Raw genomic sequence first — 19,644 nt, forward strand, 5'->3', positions numbered from 1 at the left:
ATAAAAAGAGGTACAGTAAGCGCGGAATAATGTTTTTTTTAACAGCCCTTGACTCACGCGCAAATCTTCTGACAATCATGTTAGCTTTTATTGACAATGCTTTCCTCTCCCTTTCAATGTCATTAGCATCCTTGAGACTGGTGGTTAATATATGTCCAAGGTATTTAAATTGGAAAACATGAGTCAAGCTCATATTATTAATTTTTACCGAAGGGATTATTTTAGACGTGTGCTATACTAAAACAAATTTGATTACCATTCCTTCATAATACATAAGTTAAAATTCATGAAAATCATATGCAACCTTCTTAAAATGGAGGAGGAGGTCTTAGCCTAGCAGTGGGACTTTCACGGGCTGTTACTTACATGTCATACATGAAATATACTTAATTCAGAACCCTGGTACTATATCGTCATCTAGAATATTATTGTGCAGTCTCCTTGGCTATATCAGTAACAAAACTTATATTCATTAACAGGATAGCGTATCTTGGTACTCCAAAAAAACATAAAAGCACAGTCCAATTTTTTTTTTAATCTTGCTTAAAATCTCATTTTACACAATTAATATTTGTACATAAATCACAGCATTTCAATTAAAGGGTAAATATTTGTTATATTGTTGCTATAGATAAATTACTTTTAAAATATTTAGTATCAATAGATTTATCTGCGTAATACTCAATTTTCATTTACTACACACTCAGTATAGTAAATGAAAATTGGCTTTTCATCAAATACTTAATTTATAGAGCTAATCAGGGAAGTACCTAGGTGATTTTAATTGTTTGGATGCTAAATTAATCTGTTATCTTAAAATCATTAGGATTGAATAAATAGATTTTACTTTTAAATATTTTATTGATTTAAAATAAAATGATTCTTATAAGTAAAATTTTTCCGCCTTCTAATTGCTGATTTATTAGGTATATTATTTAAATAATAAACTGATAAAGCAATCAATTTACACTGATTTTCTATTGTTTGTAATCTCGTATTGCATCGCGTTTAAAAATTTCTCGAACAACCTATACTACTCAGTTTATTTGCTAAATCCAATTCAAATCTCATAATAAGATCCGCAGCATCTTCTTTATTGCAATTTGAATTAAATAATTTTTTTTCAAAGTTATGTTTGAGTAAGTTATATGGAAATATGTCTTTTTGTAAATACTTAAGCATATTATTCGTATTTATGTCGTCGCTATCAAGGCTATAGTCTTCGATCATATTTGACCTTATAATTGAGATTAAATCTTGAAGTATAATGTGATTTTTTAAACGATGGTATTCAGCGATTTCAGTTAATAAGTCTACCACTGTTGTTGGGATTTGTGTATATTCTTTCAATAGATCATATAAATTTAGCTCGTCAAGGGTCAACAGCATTTGCATCAATTCTATTCTCCTTTTTATATTTAAGAGCTCCTTGTTCAAATACATTTTATGATATAGCTTATGGAAATAAATTATTTTATCATTAAATTCAGTTGATTTGTTATAGTTTGGTACGTGGTTCCATTTTTCATCAAAAGATTTTAATATAAAATTTCCATTTGACTGGGGTCTATCATCAGAGCCATATATTTTTTTAATATCTGTAGTATCTAGTGGCAGAAGTTCAGTCTGATCATTAAGTTGCACGTCAGATTTGTGGTCCTTTTTCACTTCCTGTTTGAATGTATCTAATTTTTCTACTACGTATGGCATGCTCTCACTTGCTTGAGGTTGGTTGCCGAGTTCAAAATCAGGTTCAACTTCATCGCGTTTTGAATCGTCTGTAGTAACGTTTAATAGAGAATTTGTATTTTCGTGTTGTAAGTATGTTACAAATCCTAGGTCCTTTTCTTCTTTTGATATCTGGGAGTTGTATTTTTTCGTTAAATAGATAATATTTTCTGCAGTTATGTGGCCAATGTTGGGTTGGTCGTCTTCGATTATATTAGTTCTCAATGTTGCAAGAAAGTCTTGTGTAGATCGGCGATTTATTAAACTATAGTACGTGTCCATTTTTTCTAACGCGTTAAACATTCTTGTAGACAGTTGTGCATACTCTTTCAATATCTCGTAAGAATTAAGACCGTCGTAGCTTAACAGTTTTTGTATGAAATCTATTTTCAGCGATACTTTTGAAAACACTTGGTTCAAGTAGATTTTTAGATATTTTTTATAAGCTATTCTATTCAACTTTTGCTCATCGTCATCGCGATGCTCTAATGGAGTTTTATTATTCAATTCATTGGGTTTACTATTGTCATTCGATATTATCACATTCTGTTCTTTTAGTTGCTCGTTAGATTCTGTTTTCGTTGAGGGTTGACTTTGGATATCAGTTTCATCAGTGTTGACATCGAATACATGTTTTGGGTGTCTTTTCACTTCAATGTCCACAGACTCGTATTTTTTTATCAAATTAACTAAGTTTTCCGTATATTTGTTGCCATTGTCATGTTTGTAGTCTTCAATTATTTTTCTTCTAAACGTTGTGAGAAAATCTCGATGTGAGCGGTGATTTATTAAACCGTAGTATTCGTCGATTTCTGCTAATACGTCAAACATTGACAAAGACAAGTGTGCATATTCTCGCAAAGTCTTATAAATTATATTAGGCATGTCTAGATTTAGCAACTTTTGTATGTGTCCTATTGTAACTGACACTTTTGAAAACACTTGGTTCAAATAAATTTTTAAATATTGTTTATAAAAATTTTTGTTCAGTATGTGCTCATGCTCATCCTCGTCGTGATGCTCTAATGGAGTTTTATGGTAATATTGAACTGATTTGTTATTAGATTTTAAGACATCATTTGACTGGAGGAAAGAGTTAGAGTCAGTTTCATATACTTTTTTAATATCTTGATTGTCATGTGATAGAATTTCATTTTGTTTTTCGAGTTGTAAATTTGATTCTGGATCAGTTTTTACTTGTAGTTGGACTTTATGTAATTTTTCTTTTTCTTGTGATATAAACTCTTTTGCTAAAGGTTGATTACTAAGTTGTAAATTCGATTGAACCTTTTGCGAACTGAGGGTGTCTGAAACTTTATCGCGCTTTGTATTGAGGTTTGATAGAAGTTCGTTCTTTTCATCTTTTTGTAAGTCTATTTTATATTCTGGGCCATTTTTCATTTTTGACATAGATTCATACAATTTTGCCATTTCATATGGGGTTATATAGCCTTTTGGTTGTTCATGTGATACTTCTCGTTGTAATATATTAACATCTTCATGGTTCCCTTTTAAACGTTGTTGATTTGCTTTTGATTCAAGCAACACCTTATACCAGGGATAAGATTTCCGCAGACGTTGAGTGGCTGTTCTGTAGTCTCCATATATTTTTGAACTGTTTCGATTCTGTCCATTTAGATTTACTAAATATGATATTGCTGATATATTTCTGTTTTCCTGAGATCGATCCGGGCCCGTTTTCAAATCACTGACTAAATCATTTTCAGTATAGAGAGTTGGTTCTTGTTCGTGCACTTTACGAATTTCTGCAAGCTTAAAAAGATTCCTCATGTCTTCATTCGCCCCCCAATGTTTTGCTAGAGGTGGTCTATTAATTATGTCCTTTTCAGATAAGGTTTGCATTTTAGAAATATCAATATTTCGTTCTTGGTCTAGTGATAGTGGTATAACTTGTTTATTGTCCCTTACAGATTGACTATCTGGCCAAAAATAAGTAGTTTTAATTTTATTTTGTTCTCCATTATAACCATCAATGTGTACTTCATTGGGATCATTTAATACATATTTTTTAAATTCTGCTTCATTATTATAATTTGTAACGATATTTTCCTCGCCCAAAGGTATTTTTTTAATAGAATATCTAATTACTCTTGTACCTCCATTGTTTGGTTGAAAATTATTATTATTTAAAATGTATTTTTCTATCGGTATATTTGTTTCATCGAAATAACGATAATTTTTATAATCTATGTTTTTGTGTAATTCTTTGAAATTGCTCGTTTCATCAGTCTGGTCATTTGAAGGATCAGCGTGATTCTAAAACAAAAAAAAAAATAGCTTTAGTTGTACACACACAGTCATCAGTCACAGTCCAGGCCGAATCTATAAGGGTACAAAATTACGACGAAACGCTTCGAGGAATGATTGGTAGTGCCCTGCGCTTTCATTGTCTCGTCTCGCCCCCAGACTTGGCACTAATATATCTGGGGGCACTTCATCACTATAGTTTTTAGGCTTATTTATCTGTAACAATTTACTATACACGTATTATGACAGAGATATCCGGTGTAGACCTAACTACTGCGTAAGCTACGTGTGGTGTACTGACAAATATTATAGATATTAATCAATGATATTGAAATGAAAGTATAGTACTATTTACTAATTTAATTTATATGGGTCTTTACCCGATGATACTCCACAGAAATATATGAAATAATAATCCTGTAAGCTGGCAGCGTAGTGTTAAAATTTATGTCGTGATATACAATTTTGATGATACAGAATAATTTTTTTTTGTTATGGCTGGAAAAACTCATTTACGCGTTTCCCTCACATGAATTGGGGGGGTATGTGGGGCTCGCCGACGCTGAAGGCGCCGGAATACTCACTAAAAAACCAGCCTCACACCATCTTTTCGGGAGACACCACGGGATCGCTTGTGCATACTACCGTGACGTCCCGACAGTAGGTCCGCCTTTGTAGGCCTTCAAATTCTAAGGGGTTATCGGAATACAGAGACCCTCTAGCCCCGGCGACACGTACAGCGGGAGGAGAAGGTGTGCATAGCTCCGACGTCTTCTCCCCGATCTTCTTCGGCGAAGCGGGTCAGCGAAAGCACTGTCCTCATGTTTCCGCTCCGCGGCCTCCTTTTGCGACATGACGTTTTCGCAGAAAGAGACCATCACCTTACAGCACCTCTCGCTACCGATCATGGCGTTTATCACGCTCGGCAGCGAAAGGTCATTGTAGGCGGAGGCCTACAATGGCCGCCAGGGAATGGCGCTGAGGCCCTTATTCAGCACACTCAATCAGGGTGTGACGCGCCGTGTCCGAAGGCGTGCTGCACTCGTGGCAGGAGGGAACGACCTCCAGCCTCACTATCCGGTGCAGATACCTACCGCAGCAACCGTGCCCAGTAATTTCCTGCGTCAGCCTGAATGTGAGTGTGCCGTGACTCCGTTCCACCCAGCGACTCAAGTGGGGATGGACCGCCTCCACTGTCGCCAGGCCTGCCGAGGGGGACCCCAGGTCCTACTCCCACCTGCGAATCAAGGCACGCTGGGCTAGAGCCCTGACTCGCTCCACCTCCGCCAATACTGGACAGTCGCCGCTCGACCTCGCTTCCACCCGGAACCGATACACTTCGGCAAGCACCTCTGCCTGGAGTTCGCTCGCGAGAAGTGTCACTGCCGTCCATGACACTGTTCGGTAACCACGTATCGCTCTTACCGCTATGACTCTGTGGTCTCCGAAGAAGAGCCTTGTCACGAGCGGTGAGAGCGTCCACCCAGATGGATGCACAGTACAGCACCATGGAACGCACCTCACAAGCGTATAAACGCCGGCAAGGTGTTTCCGGCCCTCCTACGTTGGGCAGAAGGCGGCCCAAGATGGCAGCGGCGTTGATGAGCTTCGGGCTGAGTTGGACAAAATGCTGCCCGAAGCTCCATCTTCCATCCAGAATCAGGCCCAGATACCTCATATGGGCCTGCACCTTAATTACCGTCCCCTGGACGGTGATAGACGCCCCTCGCGGGGTCCCCGACGTGGACCGTGGAATAGGAGGGCCTCCGTTTTTGTTACAGAGACCCTCAAGCCCAGCATCCTGATCCGATTTACCGTGAGCGACGCTCCGACCTCGGCCAGGCGGGCCGTTTCCTGAAAGGTATGTCCCGTTACCGTGATGAGGGTGTCGTCCGCGTAGCACAGCACCCACATCCCGGGAAGGACGGGTGCCCGCAGGAGCCAGTCAAAGCCGACGTTCTACAGGATTGGGCCGAGAACCGACCCCTGTGGAACGCCGCAGCCTATTCGACGCCGGACAAGTCGCCCATCGCCTCCCTCCCAATGGACCATCCGATCCTGGAGGTATGCCCTCAACAAGAATAATTTCTCTTTCTCTAATTCTGTTTTACTGTACCGAGTAGACACGCGTTTTGTCAAATTCCACCCAATCTGCAGTGCTATCTAAATTTAATACATATTGAGGAACACTTTTTATAAACTAAGATATTTCTCCTTACATTTACACTCCTCAGGTAATTGTAAATTAAATTAAGGTGTTAGTTAATAAGTATTTAAAAAAACTATAAAAAATATGATAGAATAAATCACTTACGTAATTTGAAGTCACTGAAATTATCTTAATCGCGACATATAATAACAAAGACTTCATTTTAAGGGAGCAATATATTCAGAATCTGCTTGTTATATATATATCAAACTGTAGTGTAAATAATTTATAAATGGGAACATTAAATGCGCGTAATTATAGCTTCACGGTAAAAAATATATTTATAATATTGAATATTTGCTTAGAAAAGTAATTTTGTAAATTTAAATTCAATTTATATTATTTGAACCGATCAAATTCAATTCAATAAATTTTCATGTATTCATTTATGATTACAGTACTATAATAATGTACTTTGAATGGTCTATTTTATCAAATTATAATATAATTTATAGTTAAGAAGTAAATAAAATTCACGTTTGTCACGTAAATAAATTGTGGTCAAACTGCGCTGCTACTTGCTATAATAATTTATAATATTATATAGTAAAACCTTTTTCGAAACGGGTTGTTTTTCGGTTAAGCATTGAAACAAACGTCTCATTATTTATAATTATAAATCTGTAATTTTAAAAAATTGGATGCCATGACGTTGTGTACACATCAATATTGAAAGGTGTAATACCTAACGTATGTTGTTTTTATACAAGAGCACAAAGATAATAAAATACATTGATCATATCAAGAGAAAATAAATTCATGACAAAATGATTGTGTAACGATTACGTTTTTACGAACCTTCTGCTTGCGTGATAACCAGATTACAACTTTATATTCGGAGACATTTTTATGCGTTTTGTTAGCCTACTTAAGTTATTAAAAAAAAAACTGAAACCACTAGCACTAATGTTTATTTAAAAGTATCCAATAATATTATAATTATCGTAAGTTTGCACTGACTTATTTTTCTTATATAACTGTTCTGGCGGCAAATAATTACAGTCTTGTTCCTAGTTCGGGCCGGCGGGCGGAAACCAGGTTCGATGCTGAATGGAAATTCGATTAATTACCAGAATGACTCACTTATTGGAAAAAATGTATCGATTATATACCCATATATGCCAATTGTCATATTTATAATTAACGTCAGTCAATAGTAGTATGTCAGCAATATGTATATAACGATTAGGGATATTACAGTTCGCAATTCACCTTTTTGAATGATTTAGCCGAAAGCTAACACACCTGCGTTGTAGACTTGATAGCTTGTTAGCTTTCTTTGTAACTAAATTTGCTATGCATGTAATTTTTTTACAACTACATTACATATTCTTTTGTCAAACAACAATACTTGGTATTGTTGTTCTAATTGGAAGGGTGAGTGAGCCAGTTTTAATACACGTGCCCATTTACCTATTGGTAGCATCAGTGTATCAATAGCGTTGACGTTGACTGCGATTTCTATGGAATTCAGTTATTATCACTAGATGGCGCTGTCTTTCATTCCGTATAATAAATCGAAGTTAATACTTAAAAAATCTCGCACTAGACCCACGGGTAGGGTAGGTTTCAGGCGCAGGCCTTACGGCTTTACATGCTTTCCGAGGCACGAGTGTAACGACATTGAACTTTTACTACGAATTTCTTCACAGAAAAACTCATTGATATTTTATTTGAACAACTTCGAGATCTGTATCTTTATAAGCTAGCCACTAGGTCAGCGAGGCAGAAAATATAATTGTGTACACCATGCGTAAATAAATAGTGCAGTATTGTATGGTAGACGTTGGACTAACGATAGGTACTCAAATTCTATACTTAAAGTGGTATCATTGTATTTTTTTATACGTTCTTATTTATTCTCAAACTAAAGCTGTTATAGTCAGTGAATAAAATTAAATTTACAATATGATATTATAGTTAGGATACCTAGATCCCTCCAATAGCGTTGTTAAAAAAAACTCGAACCGCCATTTTGTTTTTTTGACAGAAACGTAAAGTAATTAATTAATTATTGGCGCCATTTTTATTTTTTTAATGTTCAATTGTGTTATTTGGATTTTTAAGAGTAATTGAGTGAGTAATTTACATCAACTTGTAAGATTTTCTGTTTTATATTTTAAAAAGACCAATTCGAGGTTTTTCTAAAATCTATTTTACTTCTGGGTGCTAAATTTATATATCTTTGAGCAATTTAGCTTTATAAATGATTTTACTTAAACATTTTTATGAACATACAAATAAAGTTATATTAATTGAGGGATGAGGACTTGGATCTACCGTCTCTCCGCATATATGTTGTACATGCCCGATAAGACTTGCTCTTTTAATCTATGGAGAAATAAATAAATTCATTCAAACTGTATCATACAAGTAAAAAATCATTATGAACAATTAATAATCAACCAATTTATTTCGATTATGTACATAACACTTATATACAATCAAAGATATATAATACAATACAGTGAAATTACAAAACTATACTACAAATGTTTTTCATATAATGATATATAGAGAAATGTACTGTTATGTTTAACGACGGACACACAATATTTCTTATGATTATAATGCTAACTTTGCCTGCAATTTCGTTAAAGCAAGATAAGCTTTAATACAATCAATATAGAATCTAAAGTTGCATAACCATAACCTGTGATAACACCAAAGTGTATTTAAAATTTCCAGAAGACATTTTCCATTTTTAGTAATCAGCCCCCTTTCAATCCATATGTCAACATTCAGAAACTCAAAATGTACCCAAAGCGACTCGCAAAATATTATTATTCATATCCCTATCCCTTAAAGATTTCTTACAGAGGAAGAGTAAGCCTTGTGTATAATTTTATAAGGTTTATAATTAGTACCATTTAGTAATGATTTTACTGACTTATAAACTTCTTTACAGGGAGTAGATATGCGGTAATCATAGGTTGCACTAAAATTAAGAGACATGTAAAATACCCTTGGACGAAATCAGAGGCAAAGTCATATTGAAGGCATTAAGAAACCACTTTCGATGTGAATATTTCAATCCAGTAACCATCCGGGTCCTGGATGAAGGCCAGCCCCTTCATTTTACCGTCTTGAGGTTTCTTTATGAACTTTACGCCCTTTTCCTCGAATCTGCAAAATTATTTGAAATATTTAGATTCATTGATTTTTTTAATAATGATTACAAACACGGTTGTCTAGTGCTAATATACATGTTTGAGATTTAACTATTTGCTAGGCCATTGAATAAAAAATGCTAAAAACATATGCAGAACATTATTAATATCAACAACATTACTAATGAGAGCATATTATGTTATATAAAACAAGCAAGAACTGTTCACTGTTTCTATTCTTATTGCCAAAAGGGGTATTGATATATTCTTTAATTCAATCCACTTAGGATCATTCGGAATTTATCTCGTACTCGAAAACATTGTAAGGAAACCTGCGTGTGTCACATGAAAGTTCGCGACTTGTCTTACCATCCTGTCTGCCTGCTTTGGAACCAAAGTTCAAAACCTTCTTTTCAAGAAAAGCCTTAGCTCAGCATTGGGACATTACTTTTTTATCAGGATCTAGAGGTAAATCACTCTCATCCATAGGCAATTGCATTGTACAGATGGTCATGTATTCTATCCATAGAACCTCAATTCAATGTTCCATAAAGTATTAGTCTCACCTTTTACAAGCTTCATCAACATCGGGTACAAGTATACCAATGTGCCCGAAGCCTCGTGGGTCTGAATTACCATTGTGGTAAGTTGAATCGTCACTTTCCGAACCCCAATTGCTGCAAAAAATAAAAAGTAGATTAACTTAACACATCACTTGTTTTTACATAATATCATTTATTTTAATTTAATATACTTATGCTGATATCATATTTAATTGTACATTTGTATATAAAAGATTTTAATAAGACTATTATAAGTCCAGAAAATTATAATATCATAAAAAATGACTTTTTTTATCATATTATAAATAATATTTTACATAATGTGATAATTATTTATCTATGTAACTTGATTATCGGAAAATATAAATCTTGTAATATGATGATTCAAAAGCACTCCTACTTGAATACAGTACATTTGGATTTGATTATAGATGTCACTTACTATGTCAATTCTAATGTAGCCTTCCTAGTCATCGCCCATGTAGTCCTCTGGGTTTCATCCTTAGGCACCTCAGCGGGATTCTCGTAGCCCATGAAGAATAAGGAGAACTTCATCTCAGGGAAATGTAGCTGTTTCAATAGTGTCATACCAAGGACTCCTGTGTAGAACGGTATTGATTTCCGAGGATCCTTGACTCGATACATTGTTTGTTGGAACATGAAATCCTGTAATAGTTTATTTTTTCTCTTCTTATTAGTTCTTATGCTTTTAATATTGCACTATCATTTAAAAGTAAAATTTTTGAAAATTTGTTTTATTGTGTTAACACTGTACTTTTTTTAAATCTATTTATCATGTTAAAGGAAAAAACTGTAAATTTAACAATGATTAGGTTATCTCAATAGAGTTCAACAATTATAAAAAAATGTCATGAATCGATTTATTTATAAATGAAATAAGATAAGATATAATAATAATAGTAAAGTTTGTGTAACTTGTACTATGATGCTGTAATACAATTATGGCATTAGATTTTGTTACTTTTCTTTAAGTAGACTAAAGTATTGAATATTTTACAGGTACAGGACTGGCAAGTGGGCTGCGAGATGGCCAGAGGTCACCACTACACATGAGTGCTGTAAGAATTTTTAAGAATCCTTTACATCAACAATGCTTTTTTTTATCACCCATTACCCACTAAAAAACCAGCGGTACTCTCTACGTCTTAACGATGAGCGCCACGGGATCGCTTTTGCATGTTACCATGACGCTTTGACGGCTGATGCTCCACCGACCTTGGTTAACTAAGATGTCATATCTCTTGTGCCAGTAGATACACTGGCTCATTGACCCTTCAAACTGAACTGTAGAATATGTGATGAGTGGGTGGTATACCACTGATATCTACTGCATTTGTTTCCATTACATATTGTATTATTAATAGATTTTCCTTAAGTATTTTTGTCCTATGTATGTCCTTTTGTAATCATTATGTCCTATCACCCTGACCAGTGTGTATGCAAAATTGATCATGGTCAGTTGAATACTTAAGACGTGAAAGCGTAACAAGCAATCAAGCTTATTTTCAAGTTTATAATATAAGTTAGTATAAAAGACCGGGTAAAATGTATAAACATACATAGTAAAGATCAAAAGGTCGTATCCATTAAAAACGTATGAAAAAATATATTTTTTATTTACCTTTGTTGCGGGGCATGGTGTTTGGCATAATGATTCGATTTCCTGGGGCGAAATACCTTCGCTGGCCATGGTTCTACAAAATAAAAACAATAGAAATTTTACCGATGTGATGTATGAATGTATTCAGTTTTAATGATATAGTAACTAAATTTATGCTTAAATATTTTAAAGTGAAATAATTTTATTTTACCTGGTACTTTGATGAAGAAGCGTAAGGCTATTATATCGCAAACACTTAAAAAGAGGCAAAATTGATAAGCGAACTGAAGACGAAACTGACATATCAATTATCAAATCATAACTAAAATGTCAATTGTCAAATTATATAGAGTATGCAATTAATATAATTAAAAATACATTACTTTTTTATTTATTTGGATCTCCAACAGTTTTACATAACACACATTCAAATCACCTTTTTACATTAACTTAAAACTAACTATGCACAATCAATTACAGGAGAACTCACCATTCTCAACACAATTACAAAATATACAAATCAAAAATAGAATAAAAACAGAAAAACAAAAATGTTTAAATAAAGAACAAAAAACAAAAACAGAAACAAAAGGTAGTAACTAATTAAATTTTTAAACAAATTAACAGTTTATACTAAAAGAATCATCACATTTTTTCATGAACGATGAGAGCCCGTCACAACCAATGTCCAGTGTTACTGTGTTTTTTACACAATAATTATATTCTCGCGATATTCGCGATATTGGAGCATTATGTCCAAGTTTCGTTCGAGTGCGGTCAATTTTAAAGAACGGACATGGGCTGCGAGGTGGTCTTCTAGGAACATTAATATTAAATCTACTCAACAGTCTATCGTCGTCGTTTTTTTCATTAAACACTTTATAAAGCTATGTTATGTCTAGTAGAGATCTTCGAATCTCCAGTGACTTGATTAAAAAAAAATCTAGTTTGTTTTTGTAGGACACTAGCTGATTTAAAACTTTAAAACGAAAGACTAAATGTTTAACGAGTCTCTTTTGAACACGTTCTATTTTCTCAATATGGATCTTGTAAGCGGGGGACCATACTCGACAACAATATTCAAGTTTACTTCGTATCAAGCTATTGTACAATTGTAGGATTGTTGATGACTTTGAAAACCTTAGACTGTCTTAAGATAAAGCCCAGTAGTTTAAAAGAACCTGTTACTATTGAATTGATGTGCTTATAAAATCTTAGCTGATTGCCAAATATTACACCCAGATCTCGAATACAATTAGTTACTTTTAAATGTATGCCCGAAATATTATATGAACTTAAAAATGGATTCCTTTTTGTGGTAAATTTTATAAAATTACATTTGCTTGGATTGAGCACCATGTCATTAATTCTACACCATTGGACTGACTAGTCCAATGGTGTAGATTATCTTGAAGAACAGCTATACTGGTGGTAGGGCTTTGTGCAAGCTCGTCTAGGTAGGTACCACCCACTCATCAGATATTCTACCGCAAAACAGCAATACTTGATATTGTTGTGTTCCGGTTTGAAGAGTGAGTGAGCCAGTGTATTTACAGGCACAAGGGACATAAAATCTTAGTTCCCAAGGTTGGTGGCGCATTGGCTATAAGCGATGGTTGACATTTCTTACAATGCCAATGTCTAAGGGCGTTGGTGACCACTTACCATCAGGTGGCCCATACGCTCGTCCACCTTCCTATTCTATAAAAAATAATAATATCAGATCCTTTTATATAACTTTTGCTATTTTTAAATCGTCTGGAAACAGATAAACCTGACAATTTTTCATGATATTTGTAATATAATTTATGAATATAATGAAAAACAAGGGCCTTAAATTTGAACCTTGTGGAACACCGGAAGTAGCATGGAAAGGGTCAGAGCACTCCCCGTCAATAACGACTTTGGAATATCGATTGGAAAGATATGATTTACACCATCTCAGAGATGTATCAGAAATGCCAAAATACGAAAGTTTCCTAATAAATATCTCATGGTCAACCTTATCAAATGCTTTCGAGAAATCAGTGAAGACTATTTGTACATTTGAAGCTTTGGCACTATTTATTCTGCCTAAATCTAAAGAAATAAAGTATTGTTATATACATTCACCTAATTATTGTTAATATTTGAATCACAAGTTTCCTTTCGTCGTTAATTAAGAACTATAAAAATCTAATTAATGATACACCTACTCAGTCTGCCAATATCAAATTTAATAAAAACAATATTTTAATTTTTTATATAGAGTATAGCCATAATCCATATTAATTATTATAACTTTTAATGTCCGAGTAAAATAATTTTATTTATATACTTCCCAATTTAGATATACAAAACTAAAACTTGTTTTCATTTCTTTAATTCTTAGATCTACTAGTAACTGCTACAATGCAAGTACTTCAAATAAATAATAATAAGTATATTAAGTCCATGAAGTAGAAATTTATATTGTTAATCACATGTTATGCCTGCATATATAAAATGTAACTCATTTGTATTATCATATATTTGACTATAATCCATTTATTTGAAGTTTTCACAGTTCTTCTCCACCATTGTATCTATACTGTAAACTGGAAGTGGGAGCTGAAGTTATGGGTTTGTGATATGATTGTCATTGTAACAACTAATTAATTATTTTATCTTTTATATTATTATTTATTATATTATTAATAAAAAAGTTATCAATTATTATATAAAAAGTCTGTATATTGAAAAATGAACTAGTTGTATGTATTAAAATTATTATAGAAAGTAGCTATAGGAAAGTTATTAAAAAGTTTATAAGTTAAGTTATTAATTTTTTTTATTAACAAATTGAAATGACATATTAATTTGATAAAAATATGAAAACAATCAGTATTGTATTCAGGCATATTTTATTGAAGTACTGTGAATCCATACTAATCTAACAAACAAGGCATATACAACGCAGTTTTGGGTGATCAACTTTGTCAGACTACAGAGTACTGCTACCGAGCCCTTGTATTTCATATCTGTTTTGAGAAAGAGCATCTTGTAATTCATCAAATAACATAGCTACTATGCCGTGAACAATTCACATATTGAAACATACATTGACATTAATCGGATTAATGTGGATCAACTGTAAATATAAACAAATTCCTTAACTAAATAACAGAAGGTACAATTATTTCTATTAATCTTTATGATAAATATTACATAAGGACTATGAATCTAGGATTCAGTCTGTATGTAATATTTATCATAAAGATACCTTAATTCTTCTAACCAAACAATATCCCTTTCCACCGCTGTAGTCTTACATTGATAAGCAGATACCATTCTAGTATTTCTTAAATCGTCAATAAATATATCACCGATCACACTAACATTTGAACCCTCAACAAAATCAAACGGGTTCTTATATTTTTTTTCTATCGAATTAAATAATGCAGACATTGTAGGTGCGTTATCGTCACCTCTTCTTGTAATTATTGAAAGATTTTTCACTAGATCTTTTATAGTAGCATCGGACACAGCGGTGTTGTTTTTCGTTGAGTCATAATATACTTGCACGCAGCCAGTAGGGTCGCTTATCTCGAAATTAGTGGTTTTTGTTGTAATATTGTACATTGACGTGACTACACCGTGTATCATAATATTCTTAAACTTAATACCGAATATTTCGTAGATATATTTATTTTCTTCTGTCCTTTTGGCGCGAAAAATGTCTTGTATGTACAATTTTAAGGGTTGTTTTTGATAATTATCCATTTCAATTAAGTTAAGTGTTAAACTACTACTTCTGTTAAAATTTAACGACCGGTAAGTTAATCAAACAACAATCAACATTGTTTTTTAAGTTTTGACACTCCGGCAAGGCTACCAACCTCGTAAGTTATAATGATAAAATATTGCAATCTAATTTATAGTTATTAGCACATTATTTAATGAACAATCATGAATTAATATAACTATTATTTATTAAATAATTGATTAAAATGTTTTTTTTTTATGTGGATACCTATAAAAATTTTAAACTGCATAATGCAGTTTGACTATCAGTCGCAGTCGTATTGATTGAATACTCTTTATTCGCAATCTACTATCTTAACTTGTAAGTTGTAATTTGGCATAATTAACTTGCTAACTTGAAGAACAATCAATGATTTTGATCTTGACGTCATAAATAGTATAAATTTTTTTATTTCTAAAAATGAGAATTTTTTTTACTTATGACTAAAAAAAATATTTGTTAAATAAAGGTTGATTAAGTTTTGTGTCAATAAACGATGTTATTAAAAAAAGTTTGTCTTAATTTACAGATAAAAAAATATAATTAAAAAATATAGTTTGGAGATGCTGGGATTTGAACCCAGGACTTTCTGCATGCGAAGCAGACACTCTACCACTGAGTTACATCCCCTGACAATATAATATGTGAATTTGTCGATTAGTATCTATTGCATATTAAAAGAAATAGATTTTTTATATGCTTTAATTATTTAGCACGACCTATTACTATTACAAACTGTAATATTTTGTATTAATTAGTATATTTTTAGTAATTTTTTTGTAACGTAAACTTTGCATGAATTTAATGAATTATTTAATTTTAATTTGTACCTATATCAATTTCAAACTATTTGTGTTATTAATTTTAATTTTATTAAGTGCATGTTTATTTTTTTATGATCTTTAATTTGTACCAATTTGGACTTTTTTTTTTTAATCTTTCTACTCATGTTGCTATAATTATGTGTTAATGTATTTTTAAAACAAATATTGTAATTGTTGTGGCTACTTTAAAAAGCTTCACATGTTAGCTATTTTCACTAAATTGTTTTACATTTGTCATTAAAACATGTAGTAGCTACTAGTGGTCCTTAAAAAAAAAAAAAAAAATTTGGTTTTTAGAGACAGCGGTTACCATATATTAGTCACTTCTCGTCAATGTTTTATTTTATTTTATGTTGATGTATTGCCGGCTGGCCTAATCAAATGATCGAGTTTCATAAATAAATAAATCTTAAAAAATAATAAAATTCATTATATATAGCTAACTACTATGTACCTAATTAATTATTATATGCCTCGTTGGTCGAGTGGCTTGATATAAGACCGCAGACCCGGAGGTCCTGGGTTCAATTCCCAGGTCGGGCCAATAAAAAGTTAAGGTCCTGCGCCTGATCTCTTTCCGGTCGTGTCGAATTGCCGTCCCATCGGATTATGAGAATGTGTTTGCGCACAAACTTGTGCACTATAATATCTCCTGCTCAGTTGGCTAATCTCTCTTGAGATTGGCCGCCGTGGCCGAAATCGGTCTGGAGGACGTCCTACGTCCTGAGTACAGTACAACTGTACAGTACATTGTTTTTCAATTATCTGTAATGTTATGTCTGTCGAGTTTAATTTTTCTTTTTTTCATTGTACATTTTTTAAATGATGAGTTTTTCTAGTTATTTCTTGTGACCAAGGAGACATATTTAAATTCAAGTTTTACTTATAATTATTCCGTAATTCCGTAACAGCCTGTGAATGTCCCACTGCTGGGCTAAAGGCCTCCTCTCCTCTTTTTGAGGAGAAGGTTTGGAGCTTATTCCACCACGCTGCTCCAATGCGGGTTGGTAGAATTCACATGTGGCAGAATTTCAGTGAAATTAGACACATGCAGGTTTCCTCACGATGTTTTCCTTCACCGTAAAGCACGAGATGAATTATAATCACAAATTAAGCACATGAAAATTCAGTGGTGCTTGCCCGGGTTTGAACCCACGATCATCGGTTAAGATTCACGCGTTCTTACCACTGGGCCATCTCGGCTTTTTCTCAACTTATAATTAGATTAATTTAATTTGTATATACCTTTTTCAACCATATATTACATATAACGATATAACTGCTCAGTACATTATCTTAATATACAATTATTTTATTGTCAAGAATTTATTAAAAAAAAAAAAAAAATACTAAAATTAATAATAACTAACTTCATCAACTTCCGAGACAAACGTTACAGTATCGACAAGGAACGCTTCTATTATTAATTTAATGTTTACACGAACCAATCAGGAATACTGACAAAGAGCTTTGTACAAAGCGAATACAGAAGGATTGTATTGTAAACAATCATTTGTTACGACGGATTGATTGAATACCAAGTGCAGTTTATAAGTACCGATATTGTTCGCTCCAATTCGTTTCTATAATAAAATACCGCAAATATTTTTAACTTTTCGAATGTGTTAAAACACATTAGTAAATAAGTCATATGTATGTCGTGGAAAAACAATAATTTTAATTATGTCGCTGACTTGGTTATAGTAGTAATGAGTAAACGCGGTGACGTCATTTGTTTTTGAAGTCACGTGGACAGAGTCGTGTTGGAAAGTGGGGGGACTGTGTAACAAGCACTTGCGTTTGAGAAACCGACCAGTCCACACCTCCAAGGCGAAACTGTCGGTTTACCTACCTAGTACCTATATCTAATTATAGTGGATTGTGATTTGCAATAATAAATCTTTGGTTATACCCACATCGAGTTTATTTTGATACATTATCGTGATGGACCCCGTACCACCGAACATAGACAAAGACAGCTCTATCGCTCAGCCGTCGCTGCCGCCGACATGTATATATAAATGTACTAATTATGTAGTATTTTTAATGATACAATAGTACCTACCTATTGAGTTTCTTGTCGGTTCTTTTAGTAATCTACACGAACCGGTACTGGTAGCATTATATTTAATAGAATAATTTTGTGAAATTACAATTCAAAAGTGTGTGTAAAGCCAAAATGATGGATGTATAATTTCATATAAAAGTATAGTAAGCCTTTTATTTTATATTAGAATGCTTACAATTCGAATGTTGCTTAGTCGTATTATGTATATATTTTAACTTATTTCATATAATATGTGTAATGATTCAGTAGTGACGTACTACGTGTTCCCATCTTCAGATTCAGACAGATTTTGAGTTCGTTCGTTGTTTTATACATTATTTAAAACCTATTACTATATTGCATGACTGAAAATAAACAAAGATAATATGACTTTACATTTTATATTATTTATTTAACACTTTAGAGAATTAGTTATAAAGGCTTACCAATCCCTTGAGATTATTTCCAGCACACCAAATGTGGAAAAATAATTTAAACAAATAAATAACAGGCATACATGTACAAATCATACTCAAGCTGAATTACAATGTTGCCTACGATGAAAATTATATTCTACATTAAAGAGTCCGATTTATTTATAATATTGAAACTCGGGAGTCTATTAAGTATTTTAAATAAAGTGTATACTTACAGTGACGTCACAATATGTTTACAATATATGGATAAATAGACGAGCCGGTTGGCGTGGTCGGTAGATACTTGCCTTTTCACGCCGAAGGTTGCGGGTTCGATTCCCACCCAGGACAGACATTTGTGTGCATGAACATGTCTGTTTGTCCTGAGTCTGGGTGTAATTATCTATATAAGTATGTATTTACAAAACAAAAGTAGTATATGTAGTATATCAGTTGTCTGGTTTCCATAGCACAAGCTCTGTACAAGCTTAATTTGGGATCAGATGGCCGTGTGTGTGGAAAAAAAAAATGTCCCAGGATATATTATATTAATTTCAAACAAACAGTGACAATCATTGTATAAGCATGTGCCTTGTACATTTCTTTATGTAATTTATACCCTTTCATATTTCGAGAAACATTTATGTCAATATCTTCTAATATTCTTGAAATTGTGATCACTCGTTCAAATCACAGTCAGTGAATAGACGCATTACATTATTGATCTGCAGTATATTTTACTACCACAAGTAAGGTATAAGCAGGAGCAGATATAGACATACTTGTAACACTTAATTTCTATCTTGGCAAACAAATTAATAAACCTCCCTGCGGTATGGTATTTTTATTAGGTTTCAGCTATTCGTAACTTGGCCTATTAATAAATGTATATCTCAACGCTCACCTCAAAACAACCTTTAATAAATAAGTCTTATTACTGAACACAAGATTATATAAGTGATAAGACGTGTAGTTAGTATTTAACGGTTTATAAACAGGATACGCACGATAATTGTATTTGACTGTCTGATTAAAAAATGAGAAAGAGTAACTCGGTGGAATGAACATTTTAAGCCCGTGGTAGCTTTACATTTA

The 19,644-nt window shown here is 33.2% G+C and overlaps 3 protein-coding genes and 1 non-coding gene across 4 annotated transcripts; all 4 read right to left on the reverse strand.

Moving 5' to 3' along the window:
* Positions 1-674: 674 nt before the first annotated feature.
* On the reverse strand, positions 675-6,367 carry LOC126778432 (uncharacterized). The gene is made up of 2 exons (XM_050501952.1): positions 6,311-6,367; positions 675-4,005 (listed from the first exon to the last, which is right to left on the reverse strand). Exons 1-2 carry the CDS (start codon positions 6,365-6,367, stop codon positions 1,009-1,011), a joined length of 3,054 nt encoding a protein of 1,017 aa, XP_050357909.1. The 3' UTR covers positions 675-1,008.
* A 2,232-nt stretch (positions 6,368-8,599) lies between these two features.
* Positions 8,600-11,812, reverse strand: LOC126778581 (lactoylglutathione lyase). The gene is made up of 5 exons (XM_050502257.1): positions 11,711-11,812; positions 11,521-11,593; positions 10,321-10,544; positions 9,882-9,992; positions 8,600-9,331 (listed from the first exon to the last, which is right to left on the reverse strand). Exons 1-5 carry the CDS (start codon positions 11,800-11,802, stop codon positions 9,208-9,210), a joined length of 624 nt encoding a protein of 207 aa, XP_050358214.1. The 5' UTR covers positions 11,803-11,812; the 3' UTR covers positions 8,600-9,207.
* Positions 11,813-14,362: 2,550 nt separating this feature from the next.
* Positions 14,363-15,346, reverse strand: LOC126778592 (uncharacterized). The gene has a single exon (XM_050502271.1). It carries the CDS (start codon positions 15,238-15,240, stop codon positions 14,701-14,703), a length of 540 nt encoding a protein of 179 aa, XP_050358228.1. The 5' UTR covers positions 15,241-15,346; the 3' UTR covers positions 14,363-14,700.
* A 474-nt stretch (positions 15,347-15,820) lies between these two features.
* Trnaa-cgc (transfer RNA alanine (anticodon CGC)) lies at positions 15,821-15,892 on the reverse strand. The gene has a single exon. It is a non-coding gene; the product is annotated as a tRNA-Ala (tRNA).
* Between the last annotated feature and the right edge of the window lie 3,752 nt (positions 15,893-19,644).

This window comes from Nymphalis io, chromosome 26 (assembly GCF_905147045.1).
Source record: "Nymphalis io chromosome 26, ilAglIoxx1.1, whole genome shotgun sequence".
In the NCBI taxonomy this organism is placed as follows: domain Eukaryota; kingdom Metazoa; phylum Arthropoda; class Insecta; order Lepidoptera; family Nymphalidae; genus Nymphalis; species Nymphalis io.

What these genes read in the sequence shown, in the direction of transcription:
- LOC126778432 (XM_050501952.1), bottom strand. Translation starts at nt 6,367, where the DNA reads ATGAAGTCTTTGTTATTATATGTCGCGATTAAGATAATTTCAGTGACT. An exon ending in TTTCAGTGACTTCAAATTAC is followed by an intron (nt 4,006 to 6,310) that starts GTAAGTGATTTA and finishes TTTTTGTTTTAG; the next exon opens with AATCACGCTGATCCTTCAAA.
- LOC126778581 (XM_050502257.1), bottom strand. Translation starts at nt 11,802, where the DNA reads ATGTCAGTTTCGTCTTCAGTTCGCTTATCAATTTTGCCTCTTTTTAAG. An exon ending in CACCATGCCCCGCAACAAAG is followed by an intron (nt 10,545 to 11,520) that starts GTAAATAAAAAA and finishes AAACTATTACAG; the next exon opens with GATTTCATGTTCCAACAAAC. An exon ending in GCTACATTAGAATTGACATA is followed by an intron (nt 9,993 to 10,320) that starts GTAAGTGACATC and finishes TATTTTTTGCAG; the next exon opens with CAATTGGGGTTCGGAAAGTG.
- LOC126778592 (XM_050502271.1), bottom strand. Translation starts at nt 15,240, where the DNA reads ATGGATAATTATCAAAAACAACCCTTAAAATTGTACATACAAGACATT.